The sequence below is a fragment of the Epinephelus fuscoguttatus genome, linkage group LG3 (genome assembly GCF_011397635.1).
Source record: "Epinephelus fuscoguttatus linkage group LG3, E.fuscoguttatus.final_Chr_v1".
Taxonomy (NCBI): domain Eukaryota; kingdom Metazoa; phylum Chordata; class Actinopteri; order Perciformes; family Serranidae; genus Epinephelus; species Epinephelus fuscoguttatus.
The window spans coordinates 36,432,243-36,455,587 of NC_064754.1; the positions used below are offsets into that span (position 1 = coordinate 36,432,243).

Here is a 23,345-nt window from a genome sequence, read left to right on the forward strand (position 1 = left end):
TGAGTAAACGATGCTCTACAACAAAAAATGGTAATGGTTCACACCACCAGTTCCAAGTGGGTGTGGTTGTCTGTCCTGTAAACAATGTGTGGATGGATGAAAGCAAATTCAAAACAATATGACACTATACACAGTATACATTTAATGTTAGCACCTGTTTTTATCTGCTAGCTGAATATGTGATATCAACCAAGTACAAGATTATATCAATTGATGCCAGAGCGCACACAGAGTTCTCAAACAAAGTTCATTTTCTATTGATTTGTCTGTCTGAAAAAATGCCATTTTAGTGTCAGAATGTTCAAAGGAGATGTGGCTTGTAAAAAATGGGTCCAGCATTCACATCAGTGACCATGGACAAAAGAATCAGTCAGACTTTGTGTTCACGCTCACTTCTCCCATTGGAGTGAATAGACGCAGGACCGCCACTGGCCTTTTAAAGGGGCAGGGCAGTAATTTAACCATGACACAGATACAGGAAATGACCCTTAAGTGCACTGTCTTGTTTTTACACCATCTCTGGCTGAGACTGATGAGAATGTCATTAGATTTGCAGCTTTCTAGTTGTAAACCACAGTATTAGAAACTGACACAATCATGTTGCTAAATCAAAAGTTAAGACGTCATAAAAGTTCTCATCCTGAGGGGAACATGAATGTCTTAAGCAAATGTCATTTTAATGTAGCTGTTAAGTCATTTAACTCAAAATCTCAAATGTCGACCTGCTGGTGGCATTAGATGGAAAGTCAGGGAACCAAAGTCATTAGGACTGATCTTCGGGGCATCATAAATATCAGAGCAATCTGTCCAACAGTTGTTGAGATATTTCCCTTAAAGTTTGTAATAATGAAACTGAATATTGAGATAATGTGTCATTTATTTCATTTGCAGCTTTAACTGGAACATTTAAGAACCCTGTACCCCGAACATTATAAAAACAGGTCCTTATAGTCTTCTGGCAATTTCAGCACATGCAGCCTTGCATCACAGTTCAACAGAGTTTATTACATGACATGAAGAAATGAAACAAGAAGTGAGAGTATGCCATCAAATCACAGTAACCATAGTAACAAAGCAGTGACAGCTACTGTACCTCTCGTTATCATCCTCCTGTTCCTTGGCACACTAACGAGCACAGGTACACATATTTTCTTTCTCATTTATTTACTCATCACACACACATGTATACAAACACATTGTACTGTGTCCTCTTACACACACTGAGCTGTGCAGACGGTGTACAGGATTATGGTGTTTGAATGACAGCTGTGCCCTTTTCACGTAGCGTTCACCGAGAGCTGCCCTTGTGGGAACTCGCAGTGTTTTCGCAAAGGATGACTCACACTGAAGATTAGACCCCCCCTAACTTTGTGCCCTCCCACTCTCTCTCTTTCTTTCTCTTTTTCTTTAACTCCCCTGCTTTCAGCCAATTCAGCTTCTCTCCTTATATCATTTTCTCTCTCTGACTGCCTCTCCTGCGACACTGCATCTCTCCTAAGAGACCATGTGTCTGTTTCATGTCTCTAAGAATTTTCCTCAAAAAAATTCTTAAATCCTTGGTTGACTTGTGCAGAGCACAGTCAGGGGATGTAACACACCCTCCAGCCAGTGTGAGCAGCTGGTTTCATGTCTAAATGTGAACAGTGAAGAACAGAAACATATCAAACACTTAAAGTCCCCACACCAAATAATAATTACTGATTGGATTAATGTCCTTGTCAAGGCAAAGAGCTATATTTATTCACTATGCTGCTTAACCTTGGGAACAGACCCATAGCGTAGTTAATTTCTGTATACTGATTACTTTGCTTCCGGTGATAGCTATTGTATTTCCCAGACATTTGTACTGTAAGTTAGCACAATCACTGTCTTTAGAAAGAGAAAAAACACCCTTATGTTACAAATATAGTAGTTCTGTTTTTGGCAAAATGGTTTAAAAATAGCAGGAAAGGATTTCATCCTCTTATGTGAGTTCAAATAAACATTAGAGCACAAATTTCTTGTGTTTATTTGAACTCACATATATAAGAGGATGAAATCCTTTCCTGCTACTTTTCCTACCATGGCTGCTATTTCAACAGTACTGGCACACATCTCATTCCCCTGTGGACCTCCATGACAGCACCACACATGGTTGCTGGGTGATATGTGGCCCAAAGCTTCTATGACAGTGTTGAGAGACTGAATATCAAGAGATCCAGTGATTGAACAAAAGAGACAGCTGTATCAATCCCAAGGACTGGATGGGAATAAACATACAAGAGAATGCTCTGTCAAAAAGTGAAAAGATACAAACTAGAAAAACTGAGAAATATATAATCTATAATGATTCAATTTAAGAGACACTCAATTTCATCTGCTGTAAAAACTGTGTTTGTCTACTTTCCAGTCAAGCAAAGCAGCTGTGTGTTCATCTTCAATCTTGTTTCTTCTAGAGAGAGGTTCAATTATGATCCATTTTTTGGAATGCTAAGTAGGCTGTGTTATCCCCAGAGTGAATCCAAAACATGAAAATCACCAAAATCACAACAGTAACATTATTCTGTCTCCTGGTTGCCTTTCATTAGGTAGCCTTGATGGCGCTCGAGTATTTGTTTTTGTCACATCTGTGAGGTCTCATCTCTCCGATCCATCCAACCTTCCTCATTGTCTCATTGTAAAGATATGGGGTATACAAGGTTGCTATGGCGACTATTCCTCTTGGCAACACAGATGTACTCTGTAGTTTGATTGGCCACCACATCCCCGTGCCCAGTGTAATGGATGCCTGGGCCATTGACTATTCAAGAGCCTTACACATTCTATAGGTAAATACTCAGGCCATTTAAACTGATAAATTAGAGGGTGGTAACCAATATATAATACTTATGTTTTGTGGAAATGGACTTAAGAGTTTTGCCCCTGGCCAGTAGATTAATATGAAACATAAAGTACCTACTCAAGACACTGTCAAGTGAGGCTTAGTGGCTGTCTTCCACTAGAGTGTGTTAGGTCTAGTGGTCTCCAGTGTCAGCTGCGTGACGATCCATTTCATTTGTCAAAACATGCATATGGATGATAGAAAATAATCACAATGGACTAAGAATGACTCTATATGATATTCAGAGCATATCTATGATTCAGAGGTTGTCTGCACGCGACTCTCAACATGGCAGTGGCTGAGCTGGCAGTGACCAGCTAACGGTGCTAACACAACAAACAGTGCTAACAACAGCAACAGTGTTGACTGAGCAAACAGTCTTTACTAGGGGGATCTAGAGGGTGGGTGCTACACTTCCACTATGATACCGTCCCGATATCAGCTGTAACCACCATATGAGTGCAGTGCAGAATGGTGACAAAGAGTTTGCCAGTGAAATAAACAAGAACAGACATGCACTAACATGCACACGCAGCCAGACCGGCCAGCACAACAAAGAACAGAAAAGCGTGGATACAACAAATACAAAGGGACCGTGACTTCATTCTGTGCTCAGGACGCCGATATTCCACTCTGTCTTTACTTTGTGAACAGTGGTTTGCTGCTCTAATGCTCTGAATATTATATAGAGCTCCTTTAAAGAAACACAGAGCACAATGAGACATCCGTTGTTTCTTTTCAAACATCCACTTTTTTAGGGTCCATGTCATTGGTTCGACATCCCATTAGTCCGACTGTCCGCGGTGCTGAACGGCTCACGGCGGGCGTATGGTGCGCCGCGACCGGCTTGAGACGGAGCAGGCTCACAGCTTATGTATTTGTCACTTTCTTTTTCATTTTAACCCACACCATGATCTTTTCCTGACCCTAACCAAGTGGTTTTTGTGCCTAAACCTAACCAGACCTTAACCACAGGGCATCATGATGATTTCGGAACGGACTTAGGAACAATGAGTTTGATATGTTCGGAACAATGGGCTGTCGAACCAATGGGCAGTTCCCCTTTTTTAAAAGGTTGTATCCATTTAGATCAGGTGTCAAATCACAGGCAACTTTATCCTAACAGCTCCTGATTAATGTCAGTTTCATTAGTGTTATCTCCTTAATGCCGATTATGAAGTGCCAGCAGTGTGTCTAGACTGCCCTGCTGACTCCAACAAAACAGCTAGTTTTTTAATGAGGGGATGACAGTTTTCATAGCTCAGAGAAGTCTTTAAATATAAAACTTGTAGGCGTGTCATGGTAGTTGAATCCAATTAGTGTGTACACAATACATGCCTGACTTGTGCTATGCTGTTTCTGTCCTTAAAACCCTGTCCTCTCAGCCTGAAAAAGAGAAATAAATACCATATGTTGGGTTGTTCCTTCTAGAAGCTGTTAATAAGAAGTAGAAGATGGCTGAGCAGTGATTAACGAGAGTAAAAATAAAAAAACAGGAGTGGGATGAGAGACACATAGAGCAGAGACAGAAACAAAACTAGACACTAAATCCAACGAAAGAGACAAATATGATCCAACATGAGACAAACTCGAATATTGGCATGGAAAACACACCACATGATCTTTGCGACATCCTTTTGCTCTTCAGCGTAGAAATTCTTAACTTGCATCGGTACTGCTCCATCCATGCTTCAAAGTCTGTCTTGAACTTAAAAGCTGAAACTGGAAATACTGACTCTTGCAGAGAGGCCAATTTTGGTTTGTGGCCCTCTGTGTCAGCCCTGCAGTGGGGCCCATCCATTTTGATTGCAGTCTACATGATGGAGCATGTGAAGCCACAGCACTCCCTCAGCAGGGTGAGGCCTGTCTTGGTGAAGGGAGAAGAGGTCTGCTGAGCCCTGGGTGGCACCCGTCTGCTTGGTACACCTGAAGCCCAGAGAAACCATACTGTGCGGAAAAGATGACATACTCTCCAAAAAATGTTGTGGTGTATTGTATTATGTGTATAACTTACTACTAATTGCAAATGGACAAAAAAGTTCAGCCAAATAATGACTTGACTAAGAGAAGCACAAACAGATATCCTTATTTTCAGATGGGTCAACACCTGGGCCACACTGCCTGTGTGAGCAATGCATGACAGCTACCTCACCGAACTGCTGCGGCTCGCACATATGTGGTGCTCACACAGACAGCGTTGCTGCTGGGGCACTGCAGCAGAGCTGCCTGCTGCTGTAGTTACTGTATTTCCACAATTAAAATCCAGTACTACATTCATTTTCAGAGCCATGTAAGCCACTGCATTGTCAACAACACGGTCATGACAATATTTCATAATTAAAAGCCTTGTGTTTACAAATGAAGGGATTTTGCTGATAGATATGTTGTCAGAGGGCTTTTATTTTAAATTGAAACAAATGTTGAGTTAAAAAGAAATATTTATATTTGTTAATGTCTGTGACAGATAAAGATATTAAAATCTACTGAAAGGCGACATCAGTATGTTTTTTAAAAGACCCTACTGGACATCAACCTGTCTATTTTTGCTGAAACCGTGCGTGTCACGGGGAAAAATAGGGAAGAAATAGGCGAGACTCCTATTCTCTAGATGTTCAGCAGCTTAGCAGCCAATAAGCCACACCTGAACAACACTGCTCATGCAGACAGTGTGGCTGCTCTAACCTATTAAAACGGCTTCGGGGGGGGGGGGGGGGTTCTGTGATGCATTTCAGTCAAGTCACTGGAAAAAACTGTTAACATTGTACATTTCTGCAAACCAAGAATATGTTTTAAACATCACATATCCAGATTGCTAAGGTGAAGTAGTATATGGGCTGACTTTGTCGGGAGTTGGAGGGTACTGTGGATACGTGTCACCTAGGTGAAACATCTGCCAAGCTGCAGTCCACTGGTTGAGACCAACATATTACAAAACTAGCTGTTCTTTCGCGATTCATGGCTGTTCATAGTGACTTTTAACCACTGAATGTGAATGTTTCTTAGCGACCTGTAGCTGTTTTTTAGTGCCATGGAAAGCGGTTGAACTTTAACAAGACTTCACTGCATTTGGGATGGTCCCTGAAAAGGCAATTGTTTTTTAGCAAGACATTGTCATCTTCTCCAGCTGTAACTGTGCTCCAAAAAATGTTGGTTTTTTTAAGCCCAAACACGATCTTTTCCGAACAATAACCAAGGGGTTTTTGTGCCTAAACCTAACCACATGTTAATCACTATGCTGTTGAAATGTAAAGAAATGTAAAGAAAGCTGCTACAAAATAACATACAAATGTAACACATATTGTTTGCAGAAACATATAATGCCGACATTTTTTTTCTGGCGATTGGGCTGCCCATTTCTATATTACAGTAATTCAAATATATACTGTACATGAATATGTGAAGCTTCATCCTTTAAAGCCCTCAGGAGGAAAACACCTTGAACAAGCAACACAACTGATACAAGTAAAAATATTTGCCTCGGCTCATTTCCTCCTAAGCTCCTAAAACCTTGCCACTACTGGTTGATATTTTGATGCAGCACAATGTTGCAGCTGTTATGCTTAAATACCTTTCTTCTTCATATTTCTTGGGAATTTGGACTTCAGAAATTCTGCCATTTCTTTATCTTCCTCTTTCTCCCTGTAAAAATTGAGAAAGATTGATACAGAATACATTAAAATGTGTGTTTACATAAAGCACTTGGACTGCAATATAAAGTCTTCCATCAACTTCTGATCACAAAAGAGAAGCAGACTCAAAATATATTCTGTTAGGAATCCCTTGTTATGCTGTACAGATGTGTAAATCAAATATGCTTCCTACTTTACACTTACTGGCCATCTACTCCACAAGTACCGAATGAACGTTTTAGAGAAGGTTGATTTTAGTTAAGTGGAGAGATGAAACACTTTGCGCCGGATAAGAGACCTAATGCAGTTCTGGCTGTTAGAAAAGATTAGATGATAAATTCAATTAATCTGGCAGACGCTTTTTGTCTGTTTGGAGATTCTGGGATTGGATAAACATATTCTGCATATTTGAGTATTTGGATGTTTGTAGGGTCTAGTCAAGTTCTGTACTACTAAATGTATGTAGCAAATACCAGGGCCGTAATTTAACAGTGGAGGGGGTGGACCATTTTCAATGTATGCCTTCTACACCAAAGCCTCCAGAGGGGTATAGGGAATCTCCCCAGGAGAATTTTTTTAGAAACTTAACATCTAAATTGAGTATTTTTAAAACACTTTATGAGATACTGAAACACTTTGTCATTTATTTATGTAATGCCGTAAAAAATGACTCTAGGTGAAAGTTTGTTGAGAGTTTGAGAGACAGATGGAAGTTTGTCTCAGCTGTTCACTTTAGATCGACCCCAGAGTCACCTCGCTGTTTAGTTTTTAAATTTTACAAAAATAAGGTCATGGATTATGTAACCTTTGCTCAGCAGTCTCAGCCTAAGTGGTAACCTGTCTGGCCATGACACAAACAAGCGGCGAGTCTCAGTCCTTTGAATCCAGATTTTGAACGTCTTGTCTGTTCACCATGCTGTTGATTGGGGGTGTCGTGGTAGGCAACCCGGTCTCTTCTAAGTCGTTGAAATCTGGCGCTTGGGCAGTGACTTGCAGTGTCAGACACCAATGAAAAAAGCAGTCCTTTAACATGGGCATGATATGCCACCGGTTTCTGTTATAGTTTACCAGCGCCTGGTGGCGTCAGGGGGAAATGCAGTGTGACAAAAACAAAGGTTAAGGTGGCGAAAGTCCTGGGAAAGCGGTGTTTGCGTCCCATAAGATTGTAAAGCCAAACCCTGTTCTTTTTTCCTTAACCTAACTATGTGCTTTTGTTGCCTTAACCCAACCACGTGTGCTTGTTGTTGAGGGGGAAAAATTGTCACTATGTGGTTTTGTACCGACATATGACATTGCAAGTCATATCTGGACCAAAGACCATGACCAAAATTACCTAGCCATGTATGAGCCCACATTAACATACATTTTACTTTACATTTTTTACATTTGTTTGACAACTTTACATTAAGAAAATATAATGTTCAAGACAACTCGCCTCCCTTTAATAGTTTCCTCTAATGTTTTGTAAAGTGCCCTTTGTATCTATGTGTGGTGAATGAGTCTCAGTATGTATCTGGACGGTTTCAACAGGATTTAGACATCTTCTCTTCATCTCCTGCATGAACAAAGCATCGACAGGCAGCAGCAGATTTACTTAGGAGGCTTGGTGCACCTGAAAACTGACGAAATAGATGCAAAGTGTTTTGTTTTTTAACCAGTGGCAGCTCCTCTTGCGGTACACCGTGACGCACGCTGACACATCTTTAAATGAAATGGCTCTCTGCTGTGAGCTCTGCAGTACACAGCACTGTGCCTTAGGAAATGCATCAGTGTTTTAATGGAGTGCAATGGGACGGTTTTGTGGAAGAAACATGCACACAAATGACACTGAACTGAGATACAGCTTCACCAGCATTGGTGACTACAACAGACGTGCCAGTCTGAACCTTAACAGTCATTATCAGAACGTTAGTGAACTCAGGAACCTGTGATATCAAAAGTCTGTGCTCCTGTGCATGAAAAATACATGCAAGGGCAAAGGATTCCCTACAGCTTTTTTCTGAAAGACTGCATGTGCACTGTACCTGGTGACTTTGTATGTGCAGTGAGATTTTTTTTTCTTTTTAATTATTCATTCACAGCCTATGGTGAGAGACGTCCAAAGGACCCCTCCAGAGCTGTAATGAAACCGTTGAGCTAGAAGCACACCTGAGTCGTTCAAACTCCACATCGTCCACCAGGAAATCTCTGGTCTCGACCAGCTTGTGGATCTGCTGCAGTAGTTCTTCCTCCTTCTGCCGGTCCTCATTGGACTTGTCATTATCTACAACACAAGACATCTAAGTATCTAGAGTTTATCCCAGATTACCAACTTGACAACGAATATAATGGAGAATGAAACAAACAAACAAACAAATAATCAGTTAAACATTCTGGGAAATGTGATTATTATGTTCAGGTTAGATGAGAATATTGATATCACTCTTGTGCTCTTGTGCATTAAAAATTGAAGGTGGAGCCAGGAGGTGATTAGCATGTACACTTTAGTAAAGCACACACATGCTTTAGTGCTGGAGTCACTGTCCCCCTGCCCTATGGAATGCACGTCTCTTTGTGCTGTTTCAGTACCAGTGTTGGACAGTTGGAAAAATTCAGATTAAAGCAGTCCTTTCCCACATATTACATATTCTACATCCTAAATCATACAAGTCCTGTTTAATATGTTACATCACCAAAGAAGTCCAAATTTGGCAAAACGTTTCCTTATAGGTTAGTAGCGCAATGAATTTTAGCTCAAAATGTTCCTGGTTGGGGCATCAGTAGCGTAGTGGATAGTGCCGGTGCCCCATGTACAGAGGCACCTGAACCAAACTGTAGTGGCACTCTCTAATTTTAAAGACAGTCTCTCTCTGTACGTACCAATCCCCATACTACCATACTCTATAATATGCTAGAAAAAGATTTAGTATGTCCACATACATAGTATGTCAAATGCAGTATGCCAAAAATACCAGGTTGTTCTACTGCATCTGGTCTGATTTTGAGGTATGCAAGCCAGCATGCTTTTCGGGCTACCCTAAGCCACAATCCTCTGCGGAGGGGACGATGTGTCGCATGGACTAAGCTGCAAACAGGTGACAGCTGACAGCCGTCAGAAGTTGCAATGACGGATGACAGCGCAATCAAGTAACTGATGACCAGTCGAGTAGTAATAATAGGAATATTGATTGTTTCAGTGAACAAAATAATCATAAATATTACAAACAACAAAAGGACCTATAACTATAAAAATAACAATACTACAGAGAACTGCAGATGTAACTTCACTGCTGCAAATACAACATGTTGGAATCTACAATCTGTGCCGTTATAACTAGTTGAATTACATACATTACAAAGTAACAACAGCAGAGCTCTCTGGTGGACTCATGCCGTTTTGTTTTATCTCCATGGCAATGGATATAAAAGCAAGAAGGTCAAAGTTCAGGATATAATGTAATGAGAGAGTAGTATGTCCCGATTTTGTTCATACTGCATGCAACAGCACGTACTTTTTAAGGGCAGCTGTAGTACCTACTTAAAGTCAAAAGTCACAGTTTCTATATAGAGACTGTGAATTTCTGTGTTTTGATACTTTCACAGTATTTATGTAGCACCTATACCTGCTTTAGATAGAAATGGAAATATGACTTTTTATAACATGGGGCCTTTTAAACAGTGCATGTGCAACTTTAAAGCATGCATGCAACTTACTAATGTGCGTGTGCAGTAATGTGCATGTGTGATTCATAGCGCATGTATATGCTTTATAAAAGAAATTCCTCTATCACCTCAGCAGCTAACCTAGCTCTCTCCAAAGAAAAACAAAATGCATACCATTACCTCTAAAGCTGATAAATTAACCTGCTATATCTTGTTTGTTTAATCTGTTCATTAACAGAATTGTAAAAGCAAATCACTGCACAAAACTGCTTAGTGGACAGATAAACTGATGCTCCTGATACATAGTTTTACACATCATGAGAGTGGCATCAATCTTCTCAACTAATTTTGTCCCTTTTCTTTTGATCTCCTACCAGTAACCATCAGTATGGAGGCCTTCTACCTGGTATGGACACTAATTTCTGCAGCTCCTTCTTCAGACGCGTGATCTCCTTGCACAGCTGAATGTCATCCATCCTTCACAGGCATGACGGAACAAAAGAAACACATAAAAGACTTATGTAAGTGCTCCACATGCTGCTTATCAGTTCACTTTCTACCTTGAAAAGGGAGAAAAGAGTGGAACCTTGACTCTGCTGCACGGAAAATGAAATTCAAACAGAGAAAGCTTCTTATCGATCTCATATTTCACACAGGAGATGACACAATCTTCATTGAGGAGACATCCCTGCGGCGACTCTGAGCCAGATAGCTTTCACTCTTAGTCTGTATCACGCTCTGTCTCTTTCAATGGCCCTTCAACTCAGAGGATCATCACTGACACTGAGGTGGGGTGGAAGACCCTCTGTACCCTCCTCGTCTGACGGGAGTCAGAGGCCCTCACGTGACCCGGCATCACAGCAACCGAGTCTTTATTTAGAAACACACACGCAAACAGGCACTCACAGGGTCGCACACGCACTCACACACGTTACACACATTCATCAACGTCAGCAGAGTGAGAGAGCCTCGCCACCATGCCTCATCTACCTGTCATGTAAGATGCTCTCCACAGACGTGTAGGTGGAGGAATGGCCATGAGGTCTGGAATACAAATGATGCGCTTTACTTAACGCTTCAGAAGAGAACACACCTTGTAGTTTGTTTGTCTGTGGAGTGCAGGGGGAGAAAAAAAAACAAGGTGCTTCAGATCGTGACTGTCCATCTCCATCCTCTTCCCCTCCACCTCCTCCTCCTCCTTCAGTCTCTTATTCTCCCATTTTATCTGCTTGACTCTTGCTTACTGGCCCACACAAGCCACTCCTCACATCCCCCCGCTGTCTGAGCAGCGGACTGCCTATCTTTCAAAGGAGTAGATGAATAAATATCCATGCATTAGCCTGCTTCGCGGAAGCAAAGGTAAAGCCATTGAAATTATAATGGAGGCCAGCTCGGGGTGTGATGGAAAGAAATGAGGAGAGGGAATAGACGGCAATGCTGCTGGGAGATGTGTTTCTGATATAGAGGTGCACTCTAGAATAGTTTAAATGATTCCAACTGCATTTGGTGGGAAAAGTCTGAAGATGGATGCAGTTCACCAGTGAGGTGACAGTTTGCGTGCTCTGCTTTGTTCTGGCTTGACTAGGTGTCAACTAAAGTATCAAAGTGTCAATTTTTTTGGACTGATTAATAAACTTAATCTTTACTTTTTTCAGGTTTCTCACAGCCATCCCACATGTCTGGTGCAGACAGTCGTGGCTGCTAGGTTATGGCAAAAAACTTGATACAGTTATTTTGGTCGGTGGCAAGGTGGATAGTGCTGGCGCCCCATGCACAGAGGCATTGCTTCACTGCGGTGGCTGCAGGTTCGGTTCCTGTTTGTGGCCCTTTGCTGCGTGTCAGTCCCCACTCTCTCTCTGTCTCCCCATTTCACTTAGGGGCCTGTCAATTAAAGGCAAAAAGCCCACAAAAATAATCTGAAATACAAAAAATTGAGATCACAAATATTACAATGATTACAGAGTGACTTTAGAAACATACATTAATTGAACTTGTGAAGGAAAGCGGTGTGCTGGAGTGAACAGAAAATAAAACAAGAGCACAATAGTGAAACAGAATGCTGCACAATAATCATTTAATCTCAATTATGTTGTTTTCATAATAGCCAAAATCATAATTAAAGATAAAATTTGATGAATTGTCCATCCCTACCTTGGACCTAGACTCACAAGTCAGTCTTTAGACGCTTTGCTTAACTAAAGACTGATGTCTTTCTCCCTGATTTTGTGTTTAGATGGGCGGATACAATTTCAGAGTTTAAAGAAACTCCCTACGTTGCAGAACCAATAGTAAATCTGCAGGGCGGTCCTTTGGTGGCTCGCTGAGCTCTTGTGCTCGTAAACACAGTCCGACTGGGTATAAAGTTTTAAACAAAGTCACTGTAAGTCCTTCATTTCCACAATCTTGTGGACTGAGCACACGTTTGATAAAACAGAGTTAAATCTCTCGGCATCCATTTTCAGGCTCTCTGTGTGTTTGTTTCCTTGTGGACGAGAAAAGGGGGAGTGCACATTTCCGAGAAGGCGTGTCCTTTTAAAAAATGCAAGAAGCGTTGCTTTGTTGCCGGCCGTGTCCCCAGACTATCAGAAGGCGGAGATCTCTGATTGTCTGGTGGCAAGACTACCTTGGACCAAACATGACCAAGATGCAGTTGCATTTATGGCATCTTAAAATGTTTACTCAATTTTTCATGGAAGTTTTGCAGAGATCCTTGGTTAATCTTAATGACTTTGATGGTCCAATTGCCTTTAATCCAACAACACCAATACATCAAAATACCCACTTGTCCAAAATAACATCTGCCTGTTAATGTGCTAATGTTAACATTAAAGAGATAGTTCGACATTTTGGCAAATTCGCCTATTGCTGTAATCCCTATAGTCATATGAGCAGGTACATTACCTTTAATTATCAGTGCCTGTTGTTCTGAGCTCAGTGGGGCAGAGCTGCCTACTGCTCAGCGCACAAAATGGAGGTGAACGGTACGGCCCCCTCTCTCCCTCAAAACTAATCAAATACACCATCAAATGACTCCAAAACACCCTTGTGGACAACTTGTAGCTTACACATTCACCACGCTATGAAATAAAAATGTAATATTACGAGACAGAGTTGTTTTGAAGCCAAATGCAGAGCCGGAACTACATTCCAGACATACAGTACGTGCTGGGCGGAGTGATTTCAAACAGCGTATGTTTAGTGCAGTTAGTTGTTCCGAGTATTTGCTTTATGTGTCGTAATGTTACTTAATTATACATTATTATTTCATAGCGTGGGGAATGCGCAAGCCAATTAAAGGTAATGTACCTACTCATTTGACTATAGGGATTACGGCAATAGGTGAATTTGCCAAAATGTAAGCTGAAAGCACAGCTGAGTTTCAATACGGCTTAAACAGATGGAAAGCTGGGTCAGTTCTGATATTGTAGAGCTGAGCCTGAGGTGTCCTAATCGACCACAGCGCAAGGTCAGAACACTGATATTAAACAATTCTGCAAAGTCACGGATTATATTCAGTGATAATGATTTGTAACGTCCGGCGCCAACCTATTTTAAAATTCTTTCTTTCTGTGCATGGTAACTAAGGCTAAGGAAGGATTATGTTATGGTTCAAATAAGTCCAGGCAATTGGTTAAGGTTGGGGAAAGACCATAAAAATAATCCAGGTCTGTGAAGGGGAGCAAACAGCAGTGTCCGATATGACAGACACATACACACTCAGGGCCCACTGCTTTCTGCTCTGGCACTGAACTCAGACCAGCATTAAACATAATTATGCTTTACCATTTTACTGTAAATCTGGAATCTGGTTTGCTATTGCTGGTCCTGTTATGTCTCCAGTATGCACACTGGCTGAGGATGGCATGACATCAGATAAAAGCAAGGTGTTGGTGTTGTCGAGCCACTCACATGTATCTGAGCTCTGACTCCCTCCTGACCAGGATGTCTCTGATCCTCTCAATCTTAAAAAGCTCCCCCTCAATGTCGTCCACGGTGATGGTGGAGTCTGCCATGGACACCACGTCGTCCTCTGAGGGGCAGAGAGAGAGAGGGACAGCTTTTAGTCTTGCTGAATGTTGCATTAGCCTCTGTACTGAACAAAATGTAACATGTCTGACACAAAAATATTAAAGTACATTGAGATTATTTGCAGTTTGCGGCACACTTCCTCAACTGACATAACACTGAGGAGCATTTTTTTTTCTTTTTTTTTTTTTGAAATCCAATTTCCAGTATCCACTTTGGCACCGCAGAACAATAACTGTGTATGAATATGCATTTTAAACTGTATAAAGAGCTGCAGCAGATGTACTTTGAAATAGCTGCTTGATGAGGAGCAGAGCGTCACAGCCAAATTACCATGTGTCAGTGGTTGGCACGACTCACACGCCTCTCCCTCCCTCCCTCTCCCTCTAGCTCACACACTCACACACACACACACACAGTGATTAATCGCATAGACCCAGGATGGGTCAGCCCAGGAAATAAGCTTCCCCCCAGCATGGCTGTCAGACACACACTGCAGTCCTGTCTACCCTGTCTCTGTATGCTGTAGACAGATACTTCACTGTTCAGTCATTCAGTGTCAATATTTCGGCAAAACCTAATCAGCCACAGATGTAATCAGCCACACACAGTATGCACAGAATCTTAGGAGATGATTCGCCGTACAATCAATTAGTCAACTGACAGAAAATTAATTGGCCACAATTTTGAAAAATTATATCATTGTTTTGGTCATTTATCAAGCAAAAACTCCAAACGTTTCTGTTTCCAGCTTTCCCAGTGTGAGGATTTTCCCCTTGTTGGACATTTTTCACTATTTACAGACTAAACAACTGATTGATTAACTGAAAAAAAAAATCAATAAAGTAACTTAGTTGCAGCCCTGCTTCTAAAACACATTTTTAATAGGTGCAAGTAAACAATGTAATCAGTGGTAAACGTAAGCACAGAGGCAGTTACATGTGACACAGCACCTCACTTGGATAATGAAGAAGTCTCTAATTACTTTTATTATAATTTCAACATTGTAGTTCAAAATCTGACTGTGGAACAACATTACAGAGGACACATTATGCTCACTTTCAGGTTCATACTACGTATTTTGGGTTTGTACAAGAACATGTTTGCATGCTTTAATGTTCAAGCAACACTTTATTTTCTTAATACTCTCTATGCTGGAACACTTGTGTTCACCCTCTGAAATGCTGTTTTAGCACCTGTCTCTTTAATCTCTGTTTAATCATCAATAAAATCTTCTAAACCAAAATCTTTACAACCAAACGTTCCAACAGGAATATGGTCCAAGACTGGGGAGAAATTAACAACATTGGCAAACAATAATTACAGGTTTCCCTGACATAACATGTAGCTACATGTAGCAGTGTAGGCTACATGCAGTATTGTGCATATGACCATATAAGGAAATCTGTCACAAGCTCATGTCAGCTTGTCTCAGAAGTAGAAAAAAAGTTGGAAACAGAGTATTCAGAATGGTCTGAAGCCTGGGGTTTTTGCTCACATGGACTACTTTACATATGTTAAACTCTTTATTTGAACCTTTGGCCATGTTTAATATAAACATCCGACACTGTAACATTATACATTTGACAGAAAATAAGGAAAAACATGATAGGTCCCCTATAAGTTAACATTTAGGAAAACTTAAGAGTGCATTATTCTTGCTAAGGAAAAGAGCCATGTGTGAATCTGAACCACCAGAGTGAAATTAAGGTAGAAAAAAATTTTTGTATCCAACTGAGTTAAAGACCTTTGTCACTTGTTATAATGATTACCTTTCTGGCTGGGCATCTTTACAATACACACAGCATGTGCTTGGCTAGTGCATTAGACATAATTAGAATAAATATACTGCAGGTAATAGTTATATAGTTGTCTCGAGTGTAATCAGAAGTCATTCAACAATTTAAAGTACCCTCCATTTCAGCGTGTTCATAGAAACAACAGAATGGCTCATAATTATTTCCACAGAACAATGAGACTGTAGTGAATAACCTCTGTAATATTCTCTCACACAAACACAGCAGCTCTGCGTTCAAGCAATTAAATAATCATATACTGCACAGAGGATGCCTTGATGGCTCAGTGAAAAGTAATATCACACATAATGCAGAGTGTAAATCTGTCTCATTATGCATGTCACTCTACCTGCATTTCTCCTTTTATCCTTTCAAATTAAACAGACATTTCATAGTGAAAAGCCAATCCTCAATCTAAAATACAACAAATATGAAACTATACAGTGTTTGCCAAACACATCTAAGCCACAATGTACAGCACTGTGTGGGCTTGCTCCAAGCTGCTCTGTAATATTTTTTAATGAATCCGACCCAAGGCCCCTGGAAATGTTGGTATGAAAGGACATCAAAGCATTTCACACAGTGGCAACTATACACTGTGAGCAGCAGCAGCAGCTGCAATAGAATCATAGCCACCCGTGTATCAAACATTTAACTGCAACCACCTCCAAAAAAAGCATTAGTTTTAGCCATGCAAATCAATATATATGACATTAGATTTAATTTACCCTGAGATCAAGTATGGTTGACCTTCCTCTGGTAGGTGTTATGACAGTCGGGACTTTACAATGGAAAAAAATCACCCCTGCTTGCTTTCAAATTGTTCTTTTTAGCACTGTAGCGGTCCTGGATAACTGTCGCCTCCCTGCAGAGAGCTGCACAACATGGGGGCTGAGACAAACATAACAAGGGAGATACCAATACAGCCACCAACTTACAGTCCCTGACTCTTCCTGGGGCCCTTAAATCCTCTTTTTACACACAGACCATTACTTAGAAGAGCTCTATGTAATATCTCTATTCTAGTCACATTTAGCCTGGGGCAAGGTAGGGCTGACTGGGTTCAAAGTGCTGTGAAGACACGTCCTCTGCACTGGCATGAAATCAGGCAGAATAGAAGTGGATCATAACAATTCAAGCTGAGATTGTATGACTTCGGGGTAGTAGTAAAAGCACCGTGGGAAGCATTAAGCATGCTTGCTGATAATTGCCAGTTTACATGGACTCATACGTATCCCTGCTGGTGTTACAGCTTTGTTTGGGGGTTTGCAACTGCAGTCTGCATTGTGTGACAGACAAAAACGGTTCCTGATGTACAGACACACATCTTTACACGGACGCTCTGTTACTATGACAAATCTGGCTGACGTCAATGTAGCGTCAACACAACCTTGACATCTCAGAGGAGAAAGCACTGAGCGAGGTGTTGCAGCAGGTCTATTTAACTGTTGATGGGATGAAAACTATAAAAAGACATACATTGAACTATACACCTTCCCATACGTTTCAGAAGTGTAAACTGAAGTCCAGTTAAACTCACTGCACTATAAAGTAGCAAATCCGACTGATTTCTAAGGATACTACATTAAAATATTATTTCTTGCTGAAACACAAGACAACTGAAATTTTATTCATTTTGTACAAGAAAACCAAAATATTCATAATTTCTACGTAAGCAGCTTCTCAAATGGCTACTTGAAGCTAGCTCTGGAAGCGAGTCAATTCTCCAACACATTCTCAGTCCGACCTCCTCACATTTTGATGTTTGGTTTCCACGTCCACATACGAAGTGCAAGGTACCCTGGGTGCATTGCTTGTTGACATTCTGGGACACCGTGTCAAGTTCTGCCTGTTAATTGTCTTCTTTCAAGATACACCTGTTTTCACAGGAAATTTAACGTTTACATACAGTCTCTTTCTACATCGGTGCAACCCCCCAAATTAACTTTTTTTTTTTTTTACCTTCAACAGCAAACACACATGGTTAGGTTTAGGCAACAAAAGCAAGTGGTTAGGTTTAGGAAAAAAGAACAGGGTTTGGCTTTAGAATCTAACGGGACACAAACACCACCCTCTTGGGTGAAAGTCGTGGTTTGTTGGACTCATTCACCACCCCTACCACCTGCTCCACTCGCACTTTTGCCGCCTTAACTTTCATCCTTGTCCCACTGCATTTCCCCCTGATGCCACCGGTTGCTGTTAAACTATAACGGCAACTGGTCACGTATCATGCCGACATTTAAAGATGCCTTTTTTCATTGGTTTTTGACACGAAAAGTCACTGCTGGATTTTGATGACTTGGATGAGACCAGGCTCAATCCTCACAGACACTCATGTTAAAATGTCCAACTTTACAGCAGAAATAAACATGTTTATAGCCTGGTACAAAAAATGGTTTTGATCTCTGTAGCGAATTTCTACCTTAATGACAACTGTACAGGGGGTGAATTTTTATATAACTCACCTCTTTGCATTTTGTTAATGCTTAAAGTTATGCATAGTTAAGGATGTGTCTGCTTTGGGTGACAGGCTGTCTGTGAGGCATCACCACAGTCTGAGTCAGATCCACCCCTCGCTCCTCCACAGCTCCACCCTCTCTTCCAAATATCACTGTCACTTCTGGCTCCAAAATCCAAGATAGTCACGACCAAAATGTCAAACTCAAGGATAAAAACAGGAGTCCACAAACCAGTAGGTGATGTCACTGTGGCTAAATCCATTATTTTTACAGTCTGTGTACACTGTTGTGGTAGTCTATGTCTATGTATGTATACGGTTGTAAAAGGTTAAATGAGCATTTTGTGTCATCTTTTACATTTTAAAGGGATAATGTAGAAATTTATTTAAAAGCCTAGTGCCAATTAAACGCCGGGCCTCTTTTACTAGCACGGTGTAGCTACAGATTTTGACAAATAAAGGCCTGTCTCAATTAGATTCCCGGTCGGGTTGCCAAGCAGTTCTTTGGATGTATAAAACTGGGTTGTTGACTACCCACTTGGGCTAACATTAGTTAGCTGTTTAGATCAGACTTATAAATATAAATACTATTGACTTTTGTCAATATGGAGATGCTACATACCATTAGCTCAGTTCATTTTATTTTACTGAAACCATGAGCACCAGAGAAGACCGTAATTAATTCAGATTTACTGGCATGAAGAAAAACAGGTGGTGACTCCCTTCCTCTGAAGTTGTCATAAAGTCAGAGTATGTGTCCATTCCTCAGTTACCCAGTTAGTTAGTTATATTCCTTTTGTCCATAAGCGTCCACCAATCAAAAGAATCAAAAGGGTTTTTCATGAAAATTAATCAAAGTTATGAACATTGCTTTAACAGGATAAAGTTGTGTTGTGTCAGTATGCTGGGTGTCGTTATCCTTAGGTGTAGTGAAACAAGTGTCAGAAGATAACACATAATTGATATGTTATTCGAAGCCTACTTTCTATACAAGCAATACTCATACTGGTATAAATGAACAATTGATTGTAATTCCCATCTTTGCTGAGCAATAATTTTGTGTATAAGGAATTAAAAGCCTGTCTCATATAGACGCCCATCCCAAATACAAGCCAGTTGAGTCCGGTGATTCAAGCAAATAATAGCCTGGGCTAATTTAAAGGGATTTAAAGGGATTCATGTCATTGCAGAGAGTCAAGGTTAGATGAGAAAATCAAAAGCATGAAGATCAGAGGCACTGGGAATCAGCAAAGCTGGCTCTTTCCAAGATTCAAATAAATGATGACAGCACCTCTAAAGCTCACGTTTGTGCTGATGAAAATGTTTCTTTATGCTAAACTAGGCCAACTGTCCCATCATTTAACAAACACGCCGTTGTTATTGCTGGTTTTAGGTTCCCTAGCAAAACTGTTGAAAAATAAATAACCATAGCTCAAACAAGCAACCATATAAAATACTAATCTTGTGTTTCTCAAGTTTTTTGCTTTAACTTATTAAGAAAATGTTGATTGCACGACATAATGGCATTAGACTTATGACACTATCTGCGTTTATATAGGTCCCCTTTACACCTTACATTCACTATGCAATGAACTGCAATGTCTATCTGCCACCAATTACAATCTCCTGTGACAGTGTAGGCTCCATTTACAGCATAAAGGAAATGTGTCAACCATTGTGCAACAAAACAGGAAGACAATAGCTCCCGGTAGCTATCCCCAGTTACCATAGTGTGTCTGTGAAAGTTCTTGGCAATAATATTCCCCATAGTGGACATGGCAGACACTGGAACAATTGAAGTAACTGGTGAAACTGTGGTAGTTTTTTGGGCTCTGAGGAAAACAGAAGGCAATCCACTTGTATTTGCAACAGCAGCGCCAACAACAATATGCAGATGACACCTTTTTGTTCATGACATGGCAGTCATAAAGTGACAATTTTATTTTTGTTTTACCTTTCAGGAATGTCTGCCTTAACTTAATCCTTACCTTACTACCTAATCCTTACTTGATGCTTAAACTTAAGACAGTGAGTTTCTAACTGAAATGAAAGAACTTGATAAACAGCTATGTAAATAACCTTTGTTCACAGCATTCATTCTTACCTTGTGTTACAGGTGTAACAAATAACTGTTAACTGCTACATTGAGCTGCAATAATTGCTGGTGGGGAGCCATCGTTGGAGCTAATAGTCCCACCTGTGCTTTTCTGCTGTACATAAAGGTCTTTTGTGGGTTACAACAAAAACTAAGACAGAGCATCTGATCCATGACATTGTTACAGAGGTTTTCACTGCCATGGTAAAGGAACACATACTTGTGATGGTTCATGTGGAAAACCAAATATGTGCTACAGGAAGGTACACAGGAAGGTATCTTTGCTTGTAGTTAGCATTGTGTGTATGTGTGTGTCTGTGTGTATGTGTGTGTGTGTGTGTACCTGTGAGTGAGAAAGAAAGTGAGTGTGAAAAAAACCCAGAAAGGGCCTCTCACTTATTCTTTGTAATCTCATCACGCTGCTTTCACACTGCATACTCATTACATTATAGATGCTGAATGATTAACAACAGTAACACCTAATTCATAAAACTGATGAAATACTGTGCTTAAAAACACAAACAGGATCTGCTGACACGGCTTCATATCGGAGACACTACCTGCGAGCATGATTATTGTTCATTCACCACGTTTTCTTGCCATAAAAATTGACAAGGTTGAGTGACTATGATTCCCATGCAACTGACTAAAACACTGGACCATGAGCTAAAAACGTAAAACATGGTGTCATTAGCGTTGTTTAGTATATTCTTACATCGTTAGAGACAACATGCTCTGCTGCAGAGGCTCTCGAGGACAGGTTATTCTGCCACTGAGCAGTTATGACTCATCACTAGACCTCTCTGAAATGTTCCCTCCATATACCTTCTCCCCTTTTCTCTTTTTCTCTCTCTCACACCCACAATTATCATCTCCCTTCGCTTCTCCTCATTTCACCCCCTTACCTTCCGAACCCTGCCCCTCTCCTCATCCGAACCCCTGAAGATGTGAGTCACAATGATGAGCTCAGTTTACAGTCTTTACCCCGACTCAACCCCTGTCTTTTACACTGCCACAGTGTGCTTTACACCTAATGAGGTAGAACACCATACTGACAGACATATCAGCTTAGATTAGAGACCAGGAGGCAGAGGTGGAGGGATGAGGAGGAGGTAGCAGATAAGAGGTGGGGTAGATGGGAAGGAGTGGGATGAAAAAAGGAAGCATGTCGAGGAAAAACAGATAGAGGACTTAAAAGAGATTCGATGCATCTTTACACACTTTCTCCCCGATCAACTAATTCACACAACAATAATGCAGGAAATAAAATAACCATCAGCAGTGTAGAGGAATAGAACTAAAACATAAATGTCAAACTTTTTCTGGTTCCTGCTTCTCCAATGTGTTGAATTTACTGCTTTTCTGTGGTTTAAATCATTGTCAGTTTAATTTCTTTGAGTTCTGGACTATTGGTCAGACGCAAAGGACATCTGAAGATATCATCGTGGGCTGTAGAAAATTCCAGTGAACACTGTGTAGTCGATTCATTGAGAAAATTATGCCTCATCAACAGTAAAATCACATAATAGTTGCAGGCTTTTAATGAACATTATCACTGTGAGAAGCACTACGCAATATCGAACAAAGAGATGCAGCCAATGTCCTGCCAAGCCTCCCATGTAGGTCATTATTCATCATTTGAGGATGCAGGTCCCTGAGTAATGGGCCCTTACTTTTCTCTTACACAAATAAGGACACACAGACACAGTCGTGTTTCCAGTATTTCAGAGGACATCACATTAACTTGCATTAATTTCCTGGAATCACTACTTGCCTAACCCTAACCCTTCCCAAGTATTAACCCTAAGAATCTAATGATTTACATTATATGGACTTGCATTTTGTCCCAAAATGAAGGCATGTCCCCACAATGTAACTGTTTAAACAGACTTATGTCCCTACAGCATGACTAATACATGCACATACACACATACACTCTACAGAAGAACAAACACCTGTGGATTCTTGACATTTGCAGAGCTGCTTCCTGTACTGCAACTAGAGAACTGCATTGATTGATTCCATCAAGTGTAAAAATAACTCAGATATAAAAGTAGAAGACAACTAATCAAACCATAGAAATCCTGTTAAACACTTTGGTTGGACAACATAAAACAAACCTATGACGCCATACATAGGTATTAAGACAATGCCATTGATTATATTATAAAATAAGTGTAGAAACAAATTGAGGTTACTATAAATTCACTATTCACAAAGACACTGTAACTCCCTGTAGCAGTGTTATGGTAGTAAGAACATTAAGTACAGTGATACAATTTAGAGTGATACCGTAGAGATACAAAATATATGTAGTAATGTTACTTTACACAGTCAATAGATCGGCTTGTAATAATATTGCATGGTGTGCTCAATGGGTAACCTGGTTTGTTGGTGCCTCTGCTCCATTCGGTGCGCTCCAGTGAACCGTACTGATGAGAAGATCCCTGCTTCTTCTCCATCGGTCCAGCAGCTGCTCTTCTGCTCTGTTCTCTCTATACGCTTCCAGGTGCAGCGGCTGGGAACAGCAAAGGGGGAGACTACAGGGGAGGGTCTGGCAGTCGCAGCTTAGTGCTGTATTTCATTGAGTCATCGCCAGTCAGACACCAACCTGTAGAGGCAGAGAGAGAGCGAGGTGCTCCGGCAGTCCACCACCAGCTGTGGCAGGTGTTGGTGTGTGCACAGCGCACAGGAGTGTCCCTGTGTTAACCAATGCTCAAGCTGGTTAGATGGTAACTAAGTAGTGCCATCTGGAGGTCACTCGTTGCACGTACAGCTCGGGAGAAGTCACCAAGTCCAAGGTGCATCAGTCTTTTCTAAATCAAACCTCTTTTCAAGT

The 23,345-nt window shown here is 40.8% G+C and overlaps 1 protein-coding gene across 3 annotated transcripts; it reads right to left on the reverse strand.

The window, feature by feature from the left end:
• Positions 1 to 880: 880 nt before the first annotated feature.
• LOC125886247 (bMERB domain-containing protein 1-like) lies at positions 881 to 23,173 on the reverse strand. Of its 3 annotated transcripts, XM_049572285.1 has the most exons (7): positions 23,118 to 23,173; positions 22,890 to 23,024; positions 14,041 to 14,161; positions 10,535 to 10,608; positions 8,638 to 8,752; positions 6,429 to 6,499; positions 881 to 4,807 (listed from the first exon to the last, which is right to left on the reverse strand). In XM_049572285.1, the coding sequence occupies exons 2-7, from the start codon at positions 22,966 to 22,968 to the stop codon at positions 4,674 to 4,676; spliced, it is 594 nt and encodes a 197-aa protein (XP_049428242.1). In that variant the 5' UTR covers positions 22,969 to 23,024; positions 23,118 to 23,173; the 3' UTR covers positions 881 to 4,673. The 3 variants fall into 3 exon arrangements, with proteins under 3 accessions (XP_049428242.1, XP_049428243.1, XP_049428241.1); XM_049572286.1 differs by having other exon boundaries at positions 881 to 4,786; positions 22,890 to 23,169; XM_049572284.1 differs by having other exon boundaries at positions 22,890 to 23,169.
• Positions 23,174 to 23,345: the final 172 nt, after the last annotated feature.

Bases quoted from the DNA above. Each gene is read 5' to 3' on its own strand.
- LOC125886247 (XM_049572285.1), bottom strand. From the start codon at position 22,968: ATGGAGAAGAAGCAGGGATCTTCTCATCAGTACGGTTCACTGGAGCGC. The intron at 14,162-22,889 runs GTTACCCATTGA...TCTGCCCCTCAG, and splicing joins CAGAGGCACCAACAAACCAG to AGGACGACGTGGTGTCCATG. The intron at 6,500-8,637 runs GTGTGCTTCTAG...CAATTTTTACAG, and splicing joins GTGGAGTTTGAACGACTCAG to GGAGAAAGAGGAAGATAAAG.